The sequence below is a fragment of the Nelumbo lutea genome, chromosome 2 (assembly GCF_056320005.1).
Source record: "Nelumbo lutea isolate HS-2025 chromosome 2, American lotus-T2T, whole genome shotgun sequence".
Classification (NCBI taxonomy): Eukaryota; Viridiplantae; Streptophyta; class Magnoliopsida; order Proteales; family Nelumbonaceae; genus Nelumbo; species Nelumbo lutea.
Genome location: NC_142685.1, coordinates 37846238 through 37868782, shown reverse-complemented (window position 1 = coordinate 37868782; position 22545 = coordinate 37846238). Strand labels below are relative to the sequence as shown.

Genomic DNA, 22545 nt, shown 5'->3' with positions numbered 1-22545 from the left:
GTTAGTAAACATGGGTACATAAATATTTGTTTGGGAAGACAACTAGCTCCCTGGAGTAGTTGACCTCAAACCAATGGGCCCTTCACCAGACCCGAATACTCCAAAGTTTGTTAATGAGATGATAAATCCTACTAGTAGAACCTAGAATGTTAGTGCAATTTAGTCTTTGTTTGGGGATGTCTATATGGATTTGATTCTAAGGCTAAATATGGCTAGGGGAGTGGGATGATGTGCTTTTGTGGTTACCGGATGGGAAGAAAATGTTTAGTGTTCATTCAACATACTTCATTGCAAATAATGAACCTTTGAGCTTGACCTCTTCTCACACAAAGTGGAACACAAAGTTAAAGTCTTCCTCTAGAAGTGTTGTAACAATGTGTTACCTGTTTAGGCAAACCTCTTTAAAAAGAAGATAATTGGGTCTGGTGTGTGCAAACTTTGTGGTAAAGAAGTTGAGTTAGTTTTTCATGCTTTATGCTACTATGACTTAGCCAAGCGAGTTTGGTTTGCAAGCCCTCTCTCAGCAAACATGGAGTACTTCCTTGGTGATACTCAATTTGGTCATTGGTTCTTTGATTGAACCAAACAATGCTCTAGAGCCACCACTAGAAATGATCAATTGCTTTCTTTTAAACTTCTTTTTGGTTTATTTAGAAACCTAGGAATGCGCTTGTTTTTTGTAATACTAACTAGTCTTTGGACACCATCTTGATGAGTGCAAATAGGCAATTACAACACATGAAAGAGAGTTTAAAGCTCTACTCAAGAAGTATCAATGCATCTGACCTGCCCCAAGGTTGCTCCTTTTTTTGGTGTCTCCAAACCCCAACTTTATTAAGGTGAACGTGGATGGGGACTTTATCAACAATGGTATTAGTAGCTTTGGAGCAATAGTGAGGGACAACTTTGGTTGTTGTCTAGCGACTTGTTTTGGCCCCATAGTAGTTTCATCGCCTTGTCAAGTAGAGGCAATAGCCATCCATTAGGGATTGGATCTGGTCCGCTTAGCTGGTTTAGAGAGCTACTTTGTTAAATCTGATAGCCAAGAGTTGGTCAATGTTTTTGTGAAAGAAGAGCTTAGGCTCGACTGAGGCCCCTCATATCTTAAAAGACATCCTCAAGCCACTAGAGGGAGTAAATTTTAATTTTGTCTTTGATCGAAGATATGCAAACTCTGTTGCTAATAGGTTAGTACAATGAGGTCTCTAGAATCAGGGTATCTTTTTTTTGTGATTAGTCCAAGTGGATCTTTGAATTCACTATGGAGGATTCTATTGCTCTTCCTTAGTTTTTCTTGTTCTTTGCAAACTATTTGTTTTATTGTTTGTTTTCAATAGTCTTAATAGAATTCTCCTTTTACCAAAAAAGGTCATGTATGTATTTGGAAGAGATTAGGTTGTTCTGCTCCCCTCCATAAACTACATTTAAAGTCAAGAAGACATTTGAAATATGAGATTTATTACACATTCCTATTTATATTTTGTATGTTAGGGCCCTTGAATCTTCTTTGTGATGATAACATTACTGAAGATAATGATGTTTGCCCTCTGCACTTTTTGGAGCTAACTTACACACTTATTTACAATCATCAGGAGCATAATAAAATTTTCCCTGACCCATTAGTCAGATACAATTTAGATACAACTAGAATAGTCTAAGTACCCAATTTACTTACTTATTATCACCTAGAGCATATAATGTCGAGTTCGGATATGCTCCTCCCATAATTGGGCACCTCACAACATCCTTACAAAAATGTGAGGATGCCAAGCATCCCCAAAATCGTGTGAGCTAAAGACACGAGTAGAGGAGCTTAACAGCTATTAGCTCTCCATTCCGTTAGGCCCACCCCTTCCCCCCTAAAGCCTAATTCAAACCATTCTAACTTTTATTTTCTATTCCCGCTCTAATCCATTTCCTACCCTCCCTTTCCTTTTCTTCTCTATTCCCACTCAAACCCACTTCTTACCTCTGCCTCTTTTCTCTCTGGCAATGGAACCCTAACACCCTCCACCAGTTGTAGTCTACTCCTTGGCAACCGACTATATCACCAGTGAGATTAGACATCAAAGACAACACAAGGGTTAAAACCCTAGCTCCAACCTTACCTCTTTTCTCTCCAGGAACAATCCCTTAGCTCCTCATTCCACTAGTTGCAATCCTCTCTCTAATGGCTAGGGATTTTACCGATGAGAATAGAAATCAGCAAACAGGCATTGATGACTCACACTAAGTATTTATCTTGTAGAATAACTGAACACAAGGGTTTCAAAAACTTGCAAACATTGGTTGGAGATCTCATGCTAGGATTTTTCCTTTTTCACTTGTAGATTACTCCTATCGATGACCATTATCGGCTGGCTACTATCACCAATGACAACTACCAGTACTAGGTTCAGGTATTTTTCTCATTTCATGGTTGGAGTAGGTATAATCATGAAACCATAATTTCTTGGTTGGAATAACACTATCTTATAAGTCTTCTAGTCATTTGTTGTATATATTTAGTCTACCTTTTTTATATATCATGTTTACTTTGATATTCTTTTTGTTGTTGCATTATTCAATTTTCATTCATTAATCAATTCTTAGGTGTACAACATTCATGGCATAATTTGGTATTGTGGCCTGGTAATGGTCACCAATGATAGTAGCTTGCAAGTGAAAAAAGGAAAAACCCCAACAAAGGGAGCCCTTGTGTTGTTGTTGGTGTCTATTCTTGCTGATGAGGTTGCCAACCGCTGGGGAGAGGTTTGCAACTAGTGGGGGGCATTGGGGTTTCAATGTCGAAGAGAAAAGAGGTAGGGGGTAGGAAATGGGTTTGAGTGGGAATAGAGAAGAAACTTAAAAATGTTTCAGTTTAGGCTTTGGGGGAGGGAGGGGGTGTACCTGAGCCTAACGAAATGGAGAGCTAACAGTTGTTAGGCTCCTCCATTCATGTATTTGGTTCTCATGACTTTGGGGAATATGGCATTCTCACATTTTATAGGGATGTTGTGACTTGTGAGGCATCCGACTGTGAAGAACAGATTCAGACTCCATAACATTTTAACCAGAATAGTCAAATTAACTACCAACACATAGTGCCAACAACATCCCTACTAGTCATTGCAGCCGTACATTGGAAACATCTCCCTATAAATGACAAAGGAGATGTTTCCAATGTGTGGCTGTAGTGGTCTGTTGGGACAATGTTGGGAGCCCTCTCTAACCACTTCAGCAAATAAATCTTAGACAAAACTCTCTCTCTCTCTCTCTCTCATATTATTTCTTCATTGCATAAAGCAATGGAGGCATACAAAGGAATAATTATCGGTAAATGTTGCTTAATAAGTTTTTTCTTTCACAAATGGAACCCGTATCCATTGGGTCACATGATCATTAATTTGGACTGTTGAAGTGTGGCATTGTACCTCTATATCAGCCAAATACAAAATTTCATCTCTTGATGGTCCTAACTCCTTGATTATTGCTGCAATTTTTTTTTGGCTCTTAGCTCCAGGGGTCAACTGGGTTAATCATGAAATGATCCAAAAGGAGGATAGCTATTGGTGTCATCTCTTGGGACATTTATTTGGTAGGATTGTTCTTGGACATGTAAGCTGAAGTGTGGAATACTAGTTGTTAATGGGATGCACTATATTCCAAATTAGAGGAGATTTGAATTTTCAAAAAATAAAAGTCTTCAAGTAGATTTATAACCCTAAGTACCTCATATATATAGGGTATTGTTCTAACAAACATAAATTAATAATTAGCAAAAATGGCATCAATCCACCAAAGAAGAGGGTGCTCTCCAATATGTAAGGTTTTGCTTTTCAGAACAAAAACCAAGTGCCACATCAATAAAATCATATTGTTTTTGTTGATGTGGCACTGCTGAAAGCCCTCAAACTAATTCTATTTAACCAAATTTATTAGGAAGGTTCTCCTCTACATGGGTTTATATATAGAGTATTGTTCTAATTGTAACAGGACATAGCAGCCCCAAGGAGAAGGAAAACAGTTACTTAGAATCATTAGGGTCTTTACATGTTGGAAAGATGGGATCTTATTTAAATATACTTCACATGTTTGTAAGTTTAGGTGCTTTCTTATCCTGAGGAAGCACCAATAATAAAGGGGGTCGGTCCTATACGTCATGGTTCCACTTCCACCCAAGTAGGGAACAACTGACTCAGCCTCTCTCTTGTCTTCTTTGCGTTGTGACAAAAGATTCCTACACCATATCACTTCATACGCCATTTGTGAGCCCCCTTTCTTCAGTTACTAAATAAATAAATAAATTGAGTTTGGTCCAATGCTATCACCTCGAGCCATTCCCTTTCCATCATACCCTAATATATATAGCAATGGTAAATTAGTTAACACAAGTATCATTGTGGGATATGATCTTATTGATCTCTTGATTAGGCTAGGGGTGCCTAACTCTAGATCCAACCCGCCATCCCACCCAAATCCATTAAATTTTGGCTCCTTGTTGGCATAATTCAGTCCATCCACTAATCTGTCAGCTTGGCCTTTGGCATTTGCTCGGTAGGGTATATGGCTCACTAATTTGATCTTGACCCAAATGGGCACACTTTGACAAAGAAATCAATTAATATTAATAGGGGTAGATGAAAGCATCATTTTAACTATAAATGGATGCATAGAGTATTCATTACAATTAACAAAAAAATTAAAAGTAAAAAAGAAAGAAAAACAAATAAAGAAATTAAACAAACAAATAAACACGATTTCATAGAGTTTGGATTGGTTGGAGATAAAATCAAACACATTGGGCTGGGCTGCCTATAATGAGTGAACACGTTAATATTCAATATAGATAAAAACATTAGCGTGTTCATTCATTATAAATAACCCAACCCGTTGTCCACGATTTTGTCTCCAATTCATCAGAACTGAGTTTCATATAGATTCCGGAGAGACTTTGTGTCTTATATGGATTCATTTAGGTCCCCAACACACGCTCAAGTGTCCAGACAAAGAGGCAAGGGAAGGGATAGACCAGCTAATACTGCCACAATGCCATCCCACCTCAGCATAAATTTAATTAATGTTGTGTTTGGTTTGAAGGAAAAAGAAAGGAAACGTAAGAAAACCTTTACGACGTTTAAAAGGTTTTCCTACCTTTCCTTACTTATCCCTTCAAACCAAACACAGCCATTTTATCAAATAAGGCTCCATTGCTTCCATCAGAGAACGATGGTCAGTGGTTAGCTCCTCCAACTTAGGAGCCTTTTGATCACAATTGGGATGGCTGAACTAAAAGCTTATTACTTTTATCTTATAGTGAATAAATTTTGAAGGATCGATCGAGTTTATGAGTTTCTTAATGGCTGAAGTTGATTTTTATTGTTTAATTATTTAATGCATTAAATAACAAAGTAATTAATCATAGACTGGATTTAGAAACAACCCATTGTAAAAATTCCTTACTAGACTTTACTAATCAGCTAATATAAATTAATTTCCACAATCATTTATTTGCTCAAGAAAGAAGCAAAGTCACATACAATGACCTAAACAAATGTTATATATTCATATCCAAAAGCAATACCAAACCCAAATCCGATACATTAATATTTCTCGCATTGTCATCACTTAGCTTTAGGCTTTAGAGAATGTGATAAACGTAAAAGTAAGAGAAAACATGGTGCTTTTGAGCCTGGATTGACGCCAATAGCAATCAATGTGGTGGTGCTATCTCCACTTCCTTGATTTATATTAATTACTTAACAAGCAAAAGTGACGCCGCATCTAAACATATCTCATAATCCATAATTCCATATTACCCATGATCTATCTGTATTATATTTAATTAAAGGTTAGAATGAAGATCTTTTCCCCCCGAAAGAAAAAAATAATATATAAATCTTTAGGCTTTGTTTGGTTGTAGTGCAGTTTTATTTGTACTAGTACAAATGCATAAAAGTGCAAATGTAAGAAAATGTAAATTCATATTTAAATTTGTTTTGAATTTTACTTTATTTTATTTCATGTCTTAATTTATTTTCTATGTATTGTAACCAAACAAAGTCAGTACAAATTTATTAACCAAACACAACCTTAAGTTTATTTAGTACTTAATCGTGCCTCAGAGGAGATATCCAACAATTGTCCTTGGCGTGTACGTTGGGTGGGAGCTGACGAAGAGGAAATTAAGAAGGAAATGGATGGACCCACCAATTTTGGAAAATTAGGGTGGGACCTACACGTAGTGGGTTCTATTATTTAAGGGGAGTTGACGCATGATTTGGGTTTGGTTTGCATATACTTTTCCTCGCATGATAGTTGAATAGTAGTTGTTTGGATGTGAAATCCAATTGGGTGGGGGAGGGTGGCAGGCAAACCTTAAAGTTGTGGGTCGGAGGGAATGTCCTACGCCTACACGGCCCTAGGCCCCCACCTTTGCCATTCATGATTAAACCACCTGAGCAGCTCTTTTATTTGGAGTTCAAATCAACACCTGCAAGATTGTCCCCAATAATGTCTCATAGCACATCCTTGTCGTGTGTTAAGAATATCTTCCGATGATCATTTCTCTCTTTCTTTGTGTGTATTTAGGGTTTAGCTAACCATACAAAAGCGCTTTTGTATGGCCTTGTATATTAATTATCTTCGGGAGTTATTAGCCCAATCTATTACCTGCCCTGCTGCCCATATATTTTCAAGGATTGATCAAAGTTTCAGGTCTATAGCTTCTGAGTTGGGCTGCATAGAACATGACCTGGTCTGGCTTCACTGGACAATGTTTTTCTTTTTCTTTTCTAGAAAAGAAATCTGCACCCAAATTTAATCAGCTTGGTTGTTTCCCTTTCAACTCCTAGCTGACATGTATGATTCTCATGCTCAACTTGTGCTTTGGTGATGGCTTATCTATCTAATTAATCTTATCTAATAAGAATATTCATGTCTAAAACTTCAAATTTATTGGCTCATTTTAGTTAATTGGCTGATGATTTAACTAGTTGATGAGATGGGAAACTGCATGGCATGTACTATTAAATGGTGTATATTAAAGTTCTTTATTGATATGGCGTACTTATATATTCAGAGATTTTGCCATCCAATATTGAAACATAGATTTCAGAATTTGGGATGAAAAAATTAGAAAAAGCAATTATTTTGATTATTTTAGTAGCCCCAATTAAGTTCTGTTATATTCTATTAAAACACAGAACTTGCCACCTAAAATTTCCAACAAAATCACATAAATAAATTTAGATATGAGTGATGATATTTCTTGTGGTTTTATATATAAGTAATCTATGCTTACTATTGAGAATAAGAAATAAAAAATAACTTTGCTTTACACATGTACGTGTGAGGAGTATTTATGCCTCTCAGCAGAATTGCTTGAGGATGTTTTGATAATTTACCACTGATAAATCACATGATGAGAATGAATCTGTATTCCAACCTTGGAATAAGTTCAGCGTGCCTCTTATTATTGGTACTTTTACTTAAAACTTATTCAAATATTCTTGTTAAATTTCTTCTACTAAATTTTGTCAAATAAGAAGAAAAGGACTTGTTAATACAATTTTATTTTATATTTTCAGAAATAGAAACAGAAGCCATCTAATTGTTTCATTTTTCTATACTATAAAAAATGCAAAATAATGAATTTGCTTATATTCCAATTCCAATAAACTCAGATCCTCGCCATTATTTCATACTACATGATCAACATAATTTAAAATGTGTATAGGAACAAACATCATTCATTATTTCCTGAAAATTGTATAAAATAGTTTTAGTAATTTTTGTTCTCTCTAGAAATTTAGTTAAATTGTTTTTTTTTTTTCGGGGGGGGGGGGGGGAGTAGGGGTGGATTTGAGTTGAGCTGAGCCGAGCCGAATACTTGGCTATTTGAGCTCGGCTCGCAGAAATGGTATCAAGCTCGAGCTCGAGCTTGATTTGAGCTAGAGACTTGAGCTTGAACTCGACTCAGTTCATATCTCGCAAGTTCGAGATTGGCTCGGCTCGAGTTTGACTATAAGCCAAGTTTTTTTTAATAAAAATTATATGTATAAAATTATTATTTTTATTTTTTAGACAAAAAATTAAGAGTTATAAAAACTATTTATTATTATACATAAAGAATAAAAATATTATTATATATATAATAAAATTATTTATTATATATTTATGTATGTATGTATATAATAAAAATTATTTATTTGATACTAGCCTCACGAGCCGATCTTTACTAGGCTCGAGCTCGACTCGATTAGCAAACAAGGATATATATCAGGCTCAAATTCGGCTTAAATCTTGGTTTAAACCGAGCTTAGCCAAGTTTTTTACAAGCCATGCTCGGATAACTCGTGAAAGGCTCGACTCATAGCCACCCCTAGGGAGGAGCATTGAACCCAATTTTTATTTTATTTTATTTTTTAACACTGCACAAAAAATAAAAAACCACATTTTATATACACAAAACATACACTTTGTTATAAAAACTACCCACCATTAGATTTCAACCCAATCCAAAGGTTGTGTAAAAAGCAGAAAACTTTAATATTTTCCACATAAAGGATCAATATTATAAATCCATACTGTACGTTGTAGGAGCTAACTTTGTCTACATTCTTGGTCCTAAGAAATGGATGCATGAATAACTCAAATATTGTTAAACTGAAATATTAAAAATTTGAACATAGTTTGTTTATATGCCTAAAATTTGGCACAATATAAGCTAACCTGTAATTTGAATTCTTTAATATAAATTTCATTGCATTTCGAAAAGAAAAATATTAAATCATAAGTTGAGTAAACAAAGTTTTTGCCTTATAAAAAAATTGAGAGGAAACCCTTTTCTCTTTTTTACAGAACTATCATAATAATATAGATAGGGTGAAACTTTTACAAAGTTCAAGACATCATCTGAGATAGATGAGTTTATCTCGCCCTTTTGTTTTATTCTATTTTATTTTTCTATGCTGGTCATACACAGAGAAAGTGAAATATATATGAACCCATTTTTGGTTGCCACTTCAGCCACCATATTCAAATAAATATGTATAAATAGGATCTCAAATCTTACTCTAGTCAGGATTCAATGGTAAATAATGCAACAAGGAGCACCATGCAATAATAAAATCACTAGAAAATATCATCACAAGAAGTTGAAAAGTATCATAAGCAATCCCAAGGAAATCAAGATGCACTATTCAATTAATATCAACCTATGGACATTTAATTTGATCAATATGAAATGTACATAATGACCATCCTCATTCATTCACATTTTCCAAAATACCACTGACAAGACAGAAGGGTGTCACTTCTTGATTCCTTTTAAGCAAATATTTAACAAGAAAAAAAAAAAAAAAGAAAAGATTAAGAAAGGAAACCTTTTGTAGTGGAAAAGAAAGAATTTGGTGTGGGGAAAGAACCTACAAAGAAAATGTAACAACACACTTCTCTTTTTTAGTAAGGCTTCCATCTGATTTATACCTAGACCCCACGTGGCATCACTAAAAATTCAGGTTCGTGTACACACTAGACAGAGAAAGTGGGTGACATGGAACCAATCAATAGGATTCCAAAGTGGCATTTATGCCCTCTACCGTATAATACAAGCACATAAATTCGGGTAAGCAAAGAGGCCAAACGCCAAACAACTAAACGACAGATCAGATGGCAAGAGAGAGAGAGACGTGGGTGTGAAATGCGGGAATCCATGGACTGGTCACGGCTGCTCTTCCAACTTACTCAAACCGTCCTCAACTTTTTAACAGTTTACAACTGTTCATTCCTCAACAGTCAACACTAGCTACCTCTTACAAAATTTCAACTATTACCATAAAGGGAAAACCCCACTTTACCCTCTTTACTCCTGCCCATTTGCCTTCAAAATTCAAATAAAATGAAAAGTGTAGTGCTTTAATAACTGTTGTCTTCTTAAAAATTTTCTAGAGTACAATTGCTGCATTTGGGAGTATGTTTTCGCTAAACACAAGGTTTTAAAAACCGAATTGGACATGAAACCGTTTTGGAGACTGGTTTCTGGGTTGAGTGGTCCGATCATCTGGTTTTGAATGAATAGCCCATTCTAATTTACAAAAATGAAAAAAAAAATTAAAATGAAAAATGGCTAAAAACCACTTTCTAGATGATTCCACTATTCATTAAGACATTTATTTATAATGCCCAAAAATATGAAAATATATAATAATTAAATAACTTCACAAGTTGGTGGGTTATTTAAATTAGCCTCGTAAAAATTTGTCAAAAATCAGATAATAGTCTAGCTGGAATTGACCTACATTACAGAAAACTTTCCTCAATACACTTAGAATTCATTACTCTCCTCTTAAATTTTTGTAACCTAAAAAAAAAATCCAAAATATCTAAAGAGTATTTTGAGGAAAATATGATTGCCAAAAGGCCCAAAACTGTTTTTTTACAAGGTTTTATTAGCCTAAGGTAATCTGGGATGTTATATTCAAAAGAAGTCCACAATGTTTCACGCAGTAAGAGGAGAATACCATCTATAACCCTCATAATATACGATAGGTTAAGGGTCAAATCAAGGAGTCCACACAATTGTGGAAATTCCTGGGTTGCATTGTCACTCATGCCAAACAAAAGCACCTTTGGGACTCCTTTGCCTTTTTCTTTTTGCATTTTATTCTTTATTTTATTTGAAAACCCTAATTCTAATTCCATCAACATCGAAAGCCTCGTCCCATTTACATGGAGCTGGTTATATATATATATATATATATATATATATATGAATCCTCTCTCACCCATTTCATTCTGGTCAGTCTTATCCATTGTTAAATTGAGCCCTTAAATCATTTCTTGCTACTTGAATAGCCCTATTCCATTGAACTGAGTTCAAACTATAATACTAATCAAGAGATTGATGTGAAGACAAGAAGAAGAAATTAGGTGTTTGTGATATGAACCATGCTTTGAAGCGAGCTTTTACATTTGACATTAGCCTTCTACTTGTATCAACCTTCAAGAAGAAGAAAACTATCATTGCAAGCGAGCTCAAGTGAATTGAGTGTTCTCAAAATAAACTTCTTCAACACAATACTAATACTGTTATAAACAAGATCCAGAATTGGATGAAGATGAAGATGAAGATGATGGTGAAACCTCCAAACCCCATTATAGAATTTCAAATCAATTAATCAAATGAGTGACGAAATCAATCGACCCCGCTGTCCCTTTCTCATTCCCATAAATTCCTCCTCCGAATCATTGCTGTCCCTCTCATCACGCAAGCACCTCCCTCTCCCTCTCTCTCTGTGTTAAGGGCCCTTTGCTCGGATAAGTTTCACATTAAAATAAGAAAAAAAATATATATAGCTTTCTTTAGAAAATTTATAGTAAAACAAGAAAAGAAAAGAGAAAGAAAAACCAGTAGTGGAGTATTTTTGCCTAGACCCACTCAAGAAACAGCCTCCTCCCAATGACGACATCCACACCCAACTTTTTCTCCCTATATATTCCCATCAACCCATCTCATTTCTCCACCGATCCATTCAGACTTTCCTCAGCTTTCTCTCTATCCATCTCACAATTCTTCTCTCAGCATCCCTGAAATTTATTTGAGAGATCAAACACTCCAGAAAAGAAAATGAGGACAGGTGGTACCTTCGGCACAACAACCACAGTAGCTACTGGATCCACGGCCACGGCAGAAGCACCGGCGTCTGCGGCAGCCGCAGCGGGCCAGCACTCGCCATGGCACTCTCCGGTGCCGTACCTTTTCGGGGGCTTGGCAGCTATGTTGGGTCTCATAGCTTTTGCTCTGTTGATCCTCGCTTGTTCCTACTGGAAACTTTCCGGGCAGATGGAGGGGGGAGAAAGCAGTGAGAGAGATCCCGAGAACCGGAATGACAAGGCTGGGGAAGCCATGAAAATTCCAACTGCGTTTGAAGAGAAGATTTTGGTGATCATGGCTGGCGATGAGAAGCCAACCTTCTTGGCAACACCCATTTCGAGCAAGGCTTCTGCATTCGGAGATAATAGCAAAAACAAGGATGATAACAACAGAATCACCCCAGATAGCGAGAAACCAGAGAATACCGAGAAAGCCAAGGCAAGCAACCAGGAAGAGAACCAGACAAGTAACCAGGAGGAGAACCAGGATCAAGAGAGAGCAAACAGAGAGACCCAAGAGCAGAGTCAGTGAGCTTTGCTCCAATTTTTCTTTTTTTTTTTTATCACAGAAATGACGATGCTTGGTGTGGAAAGCTCGTATTTCAGGTTTTGGTTTGGTTTCTGAATATGAGCAGAGTGTTTTGATGGGGTATGAGCTCTCCTTAGAGGGAAGAAGATGGGAGATTATAGTTTGTAAATTTTCTTTTCATTTTCTTCTTCTTCTTCTTTTCCCTTTTATCAAACTCTTCCGGGAATGTAAATTTGTGAGAAGAAATGATAGATAGCTCGTTTCATAAATCTTCTTCTTCTTCTTCTTCTTCTTCTGGTTAATGTTTTAAGTTCAGACTTCAGAGATCTGAACTTTTCCAGAAAATCTGCGAAAATATACTACTGATTTCGTGTATAGTTCCAGTTTTCAGTAAAAACATAAACTTGTCTGTTCCTCGCTAATTAAAACAGAAGAGAGGAGGGATTGACACTCTTTAGAAGCCATTTGATTGAACCATTCAGCTGGGCAGGTTTATCTCTTACAATGAAAGTTGTACGCCCAGAGTTGTGGCAATGGTTCAGATGAATCCAACGGCTGTTTGGAGTTGGAGAATGGAGATGGGCCAAAAAAGAACTGTTGAAATTTGAAAACTAAAGTACAATACAAGTTACGAGAGAGGAAAAAAAAAAAAAAAAAACAAAGAAGCGACAGCTGTATGTTAATTGTTGAGCTCAGGAGTCAGGATGTGGCGAGACGAGACCGCGAAGATCTGCACGAGTTTTTGCTAAGGTCAAACAAAACCTAGGAACGGTTTGGTTTAGGTGATTGTCAGAATTCAGGGGAGGTCTATTTAATTTATCTTTTATATTGTTTTTTAGATTTTAATTTGAAGATTAATTTCATTAACCTCCTTTTTTTTTTAAATCTGCTTTTAACGTCCCCGAGGAATTTGGGGAAGTTTTTCGAAATAAAAAACAAACTACAGAGGAATTGGGGTTAGAGGTGCAACTTGGGCGGGCCCAACCCGAACTGAGCTTGGAGTTTTGGTCCTTAATTGATCTTGATCTGGGGCCTTAAGCTAGATTGGGTCCGGATTGACCATAAATCAGACCCAACCCGCTCGACTTTAACCCCTAAGCAAGATAAAAGTAAAGTCTACAGACCAAAAACCCTGTTCAAGGGCCCGAGCCTGGCCCTTGAAGTCCGGTCCATAAAAAAGGTGTTACTTATAATATAATTGAATAAATTAATATAGATGTTATATTTATTATATTTAACATTATTAGGCCAGGCTTTTTTTGACAAAACCAAGCACATGGGCCTAAAATTGCCCACGACCGACAAAGAGAAGAACGAGCTGAGCTGGGCCGGCCCTTTAGTGTACCGGGCCCGAAAACACTTTTCATATATTCAGGAACTTGGTGAAATTATTTGAAAATATAAGGGAGATTATTGATATTTACCCTTAATTCTAATTAATTTCTAATCACTTTATTTTTCTTTGAATAACTAGTTTCTTTATTCTTACCTCTTATCCTTAGCCTCTCTCTGATGTCTTAACAGAGTTGGGACCTACAATAGCTTGAACAGTCATCAGCAATGTCGATTGTCGAGTACTGGAGCTCTCTCTCTCTCTCTCTCTCTCTCTTTCCCTTGTTGTTTTAGATACGATTAGATCAGGTGGAAAGTGGCAGTACTGGAGAAGTACTAGATGGAAATGAGGTATAGGAAGAATAAAAACAGTGGGTATGCCGTATGCATCTGCTTCCAAATTTCTTTCTTTTCTGGTGATACAAGTGGTGGGTGACTGTAGAAAAGGAAGGAAGGATAGTTGGGACTTGGAAGCTGGAACGTACGCGGCGACGATGAGAGAGTCTTCTACATTTTCATCCTTTACTTGTCTTAAATCTTCCACTCAAACCCTGTGGGGCTATTATGTACTGCAGCTAAAGGCTAAAGCCACTTTGTGCATTTGCAATGTTTCCCATTTTTGTATTCTCTTAAATTTTCTTCTCTCTTGTTAATCATGCTTTCATCTCTTTCTCTTCTTTTCATAAAAAAGCAGTACTATAATTAAAAGTAAAAGCAAGTAAAGATGCCTTCTACTTTGTTGTGGGATGGGTTCAATTGAAGAAATTAGGGTTTGTTGTAGCAATCAAAATGAAAACCGTTCATTAATTGGATTTACATGAATAACTTGGTCATTGGATTGCAGAAATGCCCTAAAAAAAAGGCCAATAATTAAGTTGATATTTCATTGATGACATAGAAGTTAGAATACCAAGTAACATAGAAGAATAATATCTTATATCAGCTGGTGGCAAATTAGTAATGGTTTGTTGAATCAAATAAAACTCGGAACCAACCCATTTCACGAAATGGGTAAAGGGCCTTTTCTATAGAGGGTTAGGCTGTATTTGGTTAAAATGCACATATGAACACTAGATTGTTAATCCAAAAAAGAGAAAAGTCCTAAAAATAAAGAATGCCAAATACAGGCTTAATGGGAGTGTTTAAAGCGGTCAATTTCTGTCCTTGGGTCTCATGGGCTAATGGTAATGGCTTAGAATTATATTGGGTCACTATCAAGAGCTTTCTTTGTGACGTTGGTCCGTGACCCAGAAGTCACAATGCAAGAGGTAGATTATTGGGCCTACGGAAAGACCAGCTGTCTTTAGTGCTTCAATCTCTTAAACTTTTGCACAAAGAGTGGTTGGAATAGTGAGGTCTAACTGGGCCCCTGAAATAATTCAGATTTAACGTTTTGTAAAATGGACTTGGATTAGGTGTAAACGGGCTAGGCTGCCCATGGGCGCGCTACGATGGTTTGGGGCCCTAAATGACTTAAATGTATCGAATACATATAAACAATTAGTTTAGGGGCATTTTTGTATTTAGCCATTGGAAACCCTAAATTTGATAAGGACATGATACTTTAATGACTTCATCTAATGGAATACGAAAAGATCAAAATGATGGTCACGAAGGAGATGGAATTGAAAGCCCAATAAATATACACAAATTTTAATGTTGTTGTAAATTTTGATTTCCAATTTCATTTGTAATTTGTAATCCAAAACATTTTTTATTTTTTTAATTCTATTTTATTATTTCATATATGAACCATTCTATACATTAAAATTCATATGGAATAAAATTTTTAAGATTTTTTTTTTGTAATTTATTATCTTGTCGTGTCAACATGGCCCACAACACTAGTCGTGATGACACAGCACAACATGAGACATGCAGGTGGTATGACGCATGGCCCACATTACACCCTACTGTGGTTCAGTTTGAGGAATTAATATGAGTTAGGTTCATTTTCCATTTTATCATCATTTCTTAATTAATATAGAATTTGAAAGAAAATCCATGCTCAACAAGATATAGGATCTATAATGGAAACATTTATATTATATTATATTATAAAAAGGTTTCATTTGGAATTGGACTTGGAATGGGAATGGTCTTTTCAAATAGTTGGAATTGGAATAACCCATTTCAATTTCGATTTTAGACCCCTATTCGTGTGAATCAAACGAGCTCTTAGATTTTTAAAACATTTATTAATTAAGATAACCTCGTTTTAAATTTGGTCCCTCTCTTTTATGAGGATAGAAAATCTAATTTGAATACCAGTATTTAGTTCATTCAATTCCCTCTAATTATGACCCATATTAAAGGTCTATTCTCTCTCGATCCTATATTTAAGGTTTTATTTCTCATCATTAAATTCCTTTGACTAAATCATTTGGATCAAGTGGATCAAATCATTATGCCACAATTAGATAATATAAGTTTTACAAATAGATAAATATATAAAAAATACAAAAGCTAAAGAAAATTTTGTAGAAAAATTTGTCTTCATCTCTAATAATATGCACTCATCATATTAAACAAAAAATAAGTATGATGAACAAGAATTACTTTTATTAATGATGACAATGAACTAATTTAAAATCGACCAAACATGAAACCATTTTCCCATCTAGTTGGTGGATAATGGTCCTCCATTTAGGTCAAATGGATCAGCCCATAATGTCAAAGTTAAAAAAAAAACTTTAAAAATAAAAGAAAACAAAAATTAAAAAATATTTTTGGGCACATATCTAATATTATATATTAATTATATTAAATAAAAATAAGTGCAATAAACAAGAATTATTTTATCAATAATGTAAATGAAATACAAAATTTAAATCAAACCTCAAACCATTTTTGTATCTAGGTGGTGAGTCAATGGTCTATTCTTCCAAGTCAAATGGATTAACTTGTGATGTCATAATTAAGTAATAACCGTTTAAAGAGGATACAAAAACAAAAAATGCTAAAATTTTGTAGAAAATATTTGAGATACATCTATGATGTTATATATTCATCGTAATAAACAAAAGTAAATGTGAAAAATAAAAATTTACTTTTACCCGCTTATGTGTAGTCCATCTCTAGGCATGAAACCACCTCCGAACTAGACGAGCTAGAGATCTTGGATGCACTTTGTGAGCCTCATCGCAGCTAGCCAAAATAAAGGCATCCCCATTCATAAAAAAATGTACACACGATTTAGCTCTTGTAATTCTCTAGCTCTCTTGCTTTCTTGCAAAATATTACCAATTCGCTAATTTAGGCATCAGAGTGCCCACTCCGAGTCAAACTATCCGAACACTCTAATAATTACTTTCTTGCAACACAACCAGGCAACCTACTTAGTCTGATGTCTGAGCTATCTACCAACAAGGAGCACCAAATCACGCCTCATCAATTGGCATCGTTTGTGTGAATGCAACACAAAAGTCGTATTCTCACATTCTCTTCAATCACAAGTTCAATGGCATCTTCCAACAACAACCCCGTCAACAAATAAAAAATAATGTACATGTTGACAGAATAGTCACAGGGGGCAAGACTAGCATGCCATGCATAGTGATGTCCCCTCTATTAATATCAGGCAATTCACTGTGCCCCTAACCTTACCTGGTGTGCCTGTCACACAGAACCCTAACTGCCCTCTACCCATTGTGAATGTGCCTCTTCCACCGGTCGAGCCCTCTGTGGTTTCCATTGGAATTGATGGTTGCCAATTCAACAAGTTGGTGCAATTTGTCCATGGGATATACCTACAAATGAGAATGTGGGAAGGCCATTTTGTGGCATTAGCAAGGATATAATAGCAACAACAACAACATCAGCGGCAACAACAACAACACCAGCAAGATCAAGCTGCAAGGTAGAACGCCAACCAAAACCAACAACTCAGCTACTAGAATCAAAATCAAAACCAACTATTGGACCCACCTCATCATCATGACAACTAGAACCAAGTTTCCGTTGTTTAATCAACTTGAGTCATTACGTTTGAGGCCACCAGCTCCATTAAGGGGTCTCGAAGAAGGCTTCACAAACGTATACGTTGTAATGTGGGGAGGAGCCACCTCACCCCGAATGACAACGAGGAGGCAGAAAAGAAGGAAGAAGACAAGAAAGAGGCGAGCCAGATCGCCACCTTGTCAGCACAGCTGGTGCCCACACCTCACCGTTGGCCATGGAAATCCTCATGGCCCCATGACCTAAGGACTTTAAGTCCCCTTGCTTGGAATTATATGATGAAACAATTGACCCAATTAATCACCTCAATAGTTTCCAGGCCCTGATACAGGGCCAACAACATGAGCCTTTGCATGGCCTTCTCGTCCACCTTTCGGGGCACAGCTCGGATGTTTGCTGACCTCTTTACACCCACTTCGGGCTGGCTGCGGGCTCCATTAAGAGTTGGAATTAGTTTGCTGACCTCTTTACACCCACTTCGCAACAAGCAAGTGGTACCCAAAGTTGGCGATGAGAAGCTCCTGGATTACATCAAGTGGTTTAACCCGGAGCGGCTTCAAATGCCTAACCTCGACCCGGCCATACATCTCACTACGACAGTAAACAATGTCTAGCATCCTGACTTGCACTAGGAGGTTGAGTTGAACCCTTCGACCTCTATGGAGGATTTCCTCAACCAAGTTTCCAAGTTCACGAAGGCCAAAGAAGTGCTTGGGTCTCGATTTGAGCTAAACGGTAAATGAAAGAGATCAGAGGAAAAGTTTGGAAGCAGCAAGCAAAGGCGGAAGAGTAAGTCACAAGTGCAACAGGTCCCCTCATAGCTAGGGGTGATCATGGCCGGGCTGAGCTTTGCACTTATGATAAGGGCTATAGTTTAGGCCCGGGCCTGGCCTGGCCCAGGGTTCCAGGCCTGAAACATAAGCCCTAGCCCAAGTCTATATGAGCTCGGGCCGGGCCTAATTCTGGGCCAATGTCCCCCATATATAAAACATTATATATCTATATATTAAATGACATAACATGCATATAACTTATTTTGTACATTATATAATATAAAATATTACATATAATATAAATTATACATGTTATTAATAATATTTATATGTAAAATATATAATATAATGTAAAATAATATGTATACATATGTATACATTATACACAAAATGTGTTAAGTTTAAATCTATGGAGGCCAGTGCGGGCTCGGGCTAGGCTTGAAGTATTAAGCCCAAGCCCGGCCCAAAAATTTGTGGGCCTGATGTGGGCCCAGGCCCGGACCGGGCTGAAATGATCACCCCTACTCATAGCTAACATAGCACATTGCCACGAAGAAGGAGCAGGTTCCCTTATAGAGGCAACAGGTCCTCAAACCGGCATTCTCGTACCCCTTCTGTCCAAAACTGCAACTACACCGCTCTCAATGCAAAGAGGGGAGAAGTCCTGATGTAGATAAAGATGACCGATACATCAGATGATTACCCTAACTAAGAGAATACCCCATCAATAGGAACCCAAACAAGTACTGACACTTCCATTGGGACATTGGGCACGATACAGAAAACTGTCATAATCTCAAGGATGAGATCAAGGAGCTGGTCCGTCGAGGATACCTGAAGCAAATCATCGAGTAGGAAGACCGCCATCGACTTGCTGACCAACCCAAAGAAGTGTCACAGTCAGGCAGGGATCAAAATAGGGATAAGCCTCACTGGGACCCACCACCAGTAAAATGGCCCATTTGTGGTGTGATCAACATGATCATGGGTGGATCCATTGTGGCAAGATGTAGCACCTCAACGGGAAAGAACTCAGTCTGGGAGCTCATGCATGAAGACGAGAACTTGCCTAAGTGCCTTCACATGGAGGAAGTAATTTACTTCACCGAGGATGATGCTCGCAGGATCCAATATCCACATGATGACACCCTCATGGTCAAGTTACTAATAAATGACTTCAAGGTAAAGCAGATTCTGGTCGACTTCGGAAGCTTGGTGAACATCATCTTCCTAGAGGCATTCGAGCGAATAGAGTTGGAGAGGAATGACCTATTACCGGCAAACGTACCGTTGGTCGACTTTAGTGAAGTGGTTCGGCCTCTAGGCCGCATAAGAGTGCCAGTGATAGCAGGCTTGCCACCAAACCAAGTGCACTTTGACCATAACTTCCTAGTGGTCATGACTCCCTCACCCTACAACCCCATTTTGGGTCGACTAATCTTATACACCCTCAAATCCATGGTGTCGACTTATCACCTTTTGATGAAATTCCCAATGGGCTGTGGAGTGGGAGTGGTGCAAGGAGATCAACTCGAGTTGCGGAAGTGCTATGTGGTTGCGCTTGAAGGCAAAGGAAAACAAGCCACAGACGTCGACTTGGAGCAGCCCCCAGAGAATGGTGACGAGAGAGCCCGCCCTATGGAGGATGCCATCCTGGTGCTGATCTCAAATACTGACCCTGTGAAGATGGTGTAGATCGAGGCATGCCTCACATAATCATTGCACTCTGGATTGATAAGTTTTTTAATTAACAATTTAGATGTTTTTGCTTGGATGGCAGTAGAAATGCCGGACATAGACCCCTTTGTCATAACTCATAGGTTGAATGTTGACCCTTTAGTCAGACTAGTTCGGTAGAGGAAAAGGAACCTTGCATAGGAGTAGTGGAGGATGGTGGACGAGAAGGTACGGAAGCTCCTCGCAATAGATTTCGTTAGGGAGGTCTAATACTCGAGTTGGATTGCAAACCTAATGCTCATGAAGAAGGCCAACGACAAGTGGCACATGTACATCGACTACACTGACCTCAATAGCGCCTACCCAAAGGACAACTTCCCACTCCCTAGGATAGATCGCTTGGTAGACGTGACCTCGGGGTTTGAGATTTTGAGCTTAATTAATGCTTAATCCGACTACAAACAAATCCAGATGGATCTAGTCAACCAAGAAAAAACCACTTTTGTAACTGAAACAGGTTTGTACTGTTATAAAGTTATGCCCTTTGGTTTAAACACACTGACCCTTGAAGTTATGGACAGAAGGGGTACGAGAATGGGGTACGAGGTTTAAACACACTGACCCTTGAAACACATTGCCCTTTGGTTTAAACACGCAAAGAGGTTTAAACACACTGACCCTAGATCCTAGTAGTCTTCGTCACCGAATGCACATTCAACGCACTGACCCTTGAAGTAGTCGAGCCCATGACCACCTTGAAGGTATCTACAAGTGCAACAATCAACCTAACTTGGAACAAGGAGCCCTGGATCTTCCATGTGGACAACTCGTCCAACCAGCATGAAAGTGGAGTAGGGTTAATTCTCTATGGACCTAGCGAGGTGAAGTTGGAGTACACTCTCCGACTTGCATCCTGAGCTTCGAAAAATCAAGTTGAGTGTGAGGCGTTGACAGTCGGGCTATTGTTGGCAAAGGAGGTTGGTGTGAAACATCTCATGGTGTGTAGCAACTCTCAATAAATGGTCAACCAAGTGAATGGGCAGTATGAAGCTCAGGAACCCACCATGTTGGCCTACCTGGCCAAGATTAGAGAGCTCCTACCTAACTTCCACTCTTGGTACATCTATCAAGTTCCGAGGTTGATGTGCTCTCGAAGTTGGCTCGTGTAATGTACATCAAGAAGAGAATGGTCTACACTGAAGACCTGACGACCTACCATAGAAAGGGTGGTAGAAGAGGTCACTCCTGTTTTGGCTACAGAACTGAGTTGGATCAACCTGCTCGTTGACTATCTGCACCACGAGACCCTACCAGCAAAATGAAACACAGCTTGGAGGGTAGAGTTATAGTCAGCTCGATATGTTATCATTGTTGAGCAATGGCATCATAGGTCATTCATGCTCCCTTACTTGCATTGCTTACGACCAATAGAAGCGAATTAGGTGCTATGCGAGATCCACGAAGGTCTCTGCGGAGGACACTTGGGGGGCTGGGCACTGGCCCAAGAAGCTCTAAGTCAAGGCTACTACTGACACACAATGAATGTAGATGTAATGGAGTTAGTTCAAAAGTGTGACAAGTGTTAGCGGCACGCTAACATACCACATCTGCCTACCGCCAACTTGAGGTATCTCATTAGCCGGTGGCCATTTGCAAGTCAGGGATAGATATTATCGGTCTCTTCCCACCTACGATCGGGCAGAGGAGGCTCTTAGTGTCTTAATGGACTATTTTACTAAGTGGGTGAAAGCTGAGCTGTTGGTATCCATCATACATCGCAATGTCCAAAATTTCTTTTGGCGGAATATCATCTACAGATTCAGACTCCCCAAGGTGTTGATATTGGACAACATAAAGTATTTCGAAGACATCAAGTTTTAGAATTGGTTTGCTGAGATGGCGATCCAATAGAATTTCACCTCGGTGGCCTATCCCTAGGAAAACAGTTAGACCAAAGTGACGAACAGGGTGATCCTCCATGGACTGAAAGCTCGACTTTCCCAAGCTAAGGGTTTGTGGGTGGACAAGTTGCCCAGTGACCAACGAGACACCTTTCAACCTGACGTACAAGATGGATGTTGCCATCCCAATTGAGATCAAAGTGTCAATCTTGTAGTTAGAGATGTATGACGAGGAGGCTAACGATGATGAGTTTTGGACTAGCATCACCTTAGTGGAGGAGGTTCGTGACTTAGCCTACATTCAGGGTGCATCATACCAACAACAGGTAGATTGGTACCACAACGCCCAAGTTAAGTGACACCAATTTCGAGTTGGGGATTGGTACTCAAGGCCCGAACTAGGAAGACCCCTATAGAAAACTCAAGGTGATCGACGAAGGCACGTACGTGCTCAAAATGTTGGAGGGAAGGTAGGTATCCCATGCTTGGAACATTGATAACTTAAAGAGATACTACTTATGAGGAGTTTGGAAGTTTTGAGTTGCATTTGCAAGAACAAAAGTATAGTCCGCCCACTACAATGACCTGGTCAAATGAATAAGGGAAAGCCAAACCACTTTCAACTTTAAGGTCCCCTATGCCAACTTGAAAGATGTTGGTAGCTCGGCAAATTGGCAACGTTTTGACTTAGCCAAAATCATATGCCTAGTCAGTTTGAGATCTAGGCATAGGTGCGCCTCGG

The 22545-nt window shown here is 38.2% G+C and overlaps 1 protein-coding gene across 1 annotated transcript; it reads left to right on the top strand.

Moving 5' to 3' along the window:
- Nucleotides 1-11373: 11373 nt before the first annotated feature.
- LOC148869937 (uncharacterized) lies at nucleotides 11374-12432 on the top strand. The gene has a single exon (XM_088968316.1). The coding sequence runs from the start codon at nucleotides 11609-11611 to the stop codon at nucleotides 12164-12166; it is 558 nt and encodes a 185-aa protein (XP_088824442.1). The 5' UTR covers nucleotides 11374-11608; the 3' UTR covers nucleotides 12167-12432.
- Nucleotides 12433-22545: the final 10113 nt, after the last annotated feature.

Bases quoted from the DNA above. Each gene is read 5' to 3' on its own strand.
- LOC148869937 (XM_088968316.1), top strand. From the start codon at position 11,609: ATGAGGACAGGTGGTACCTTCGGCACAACAACCACAGTAGCTACTGGA.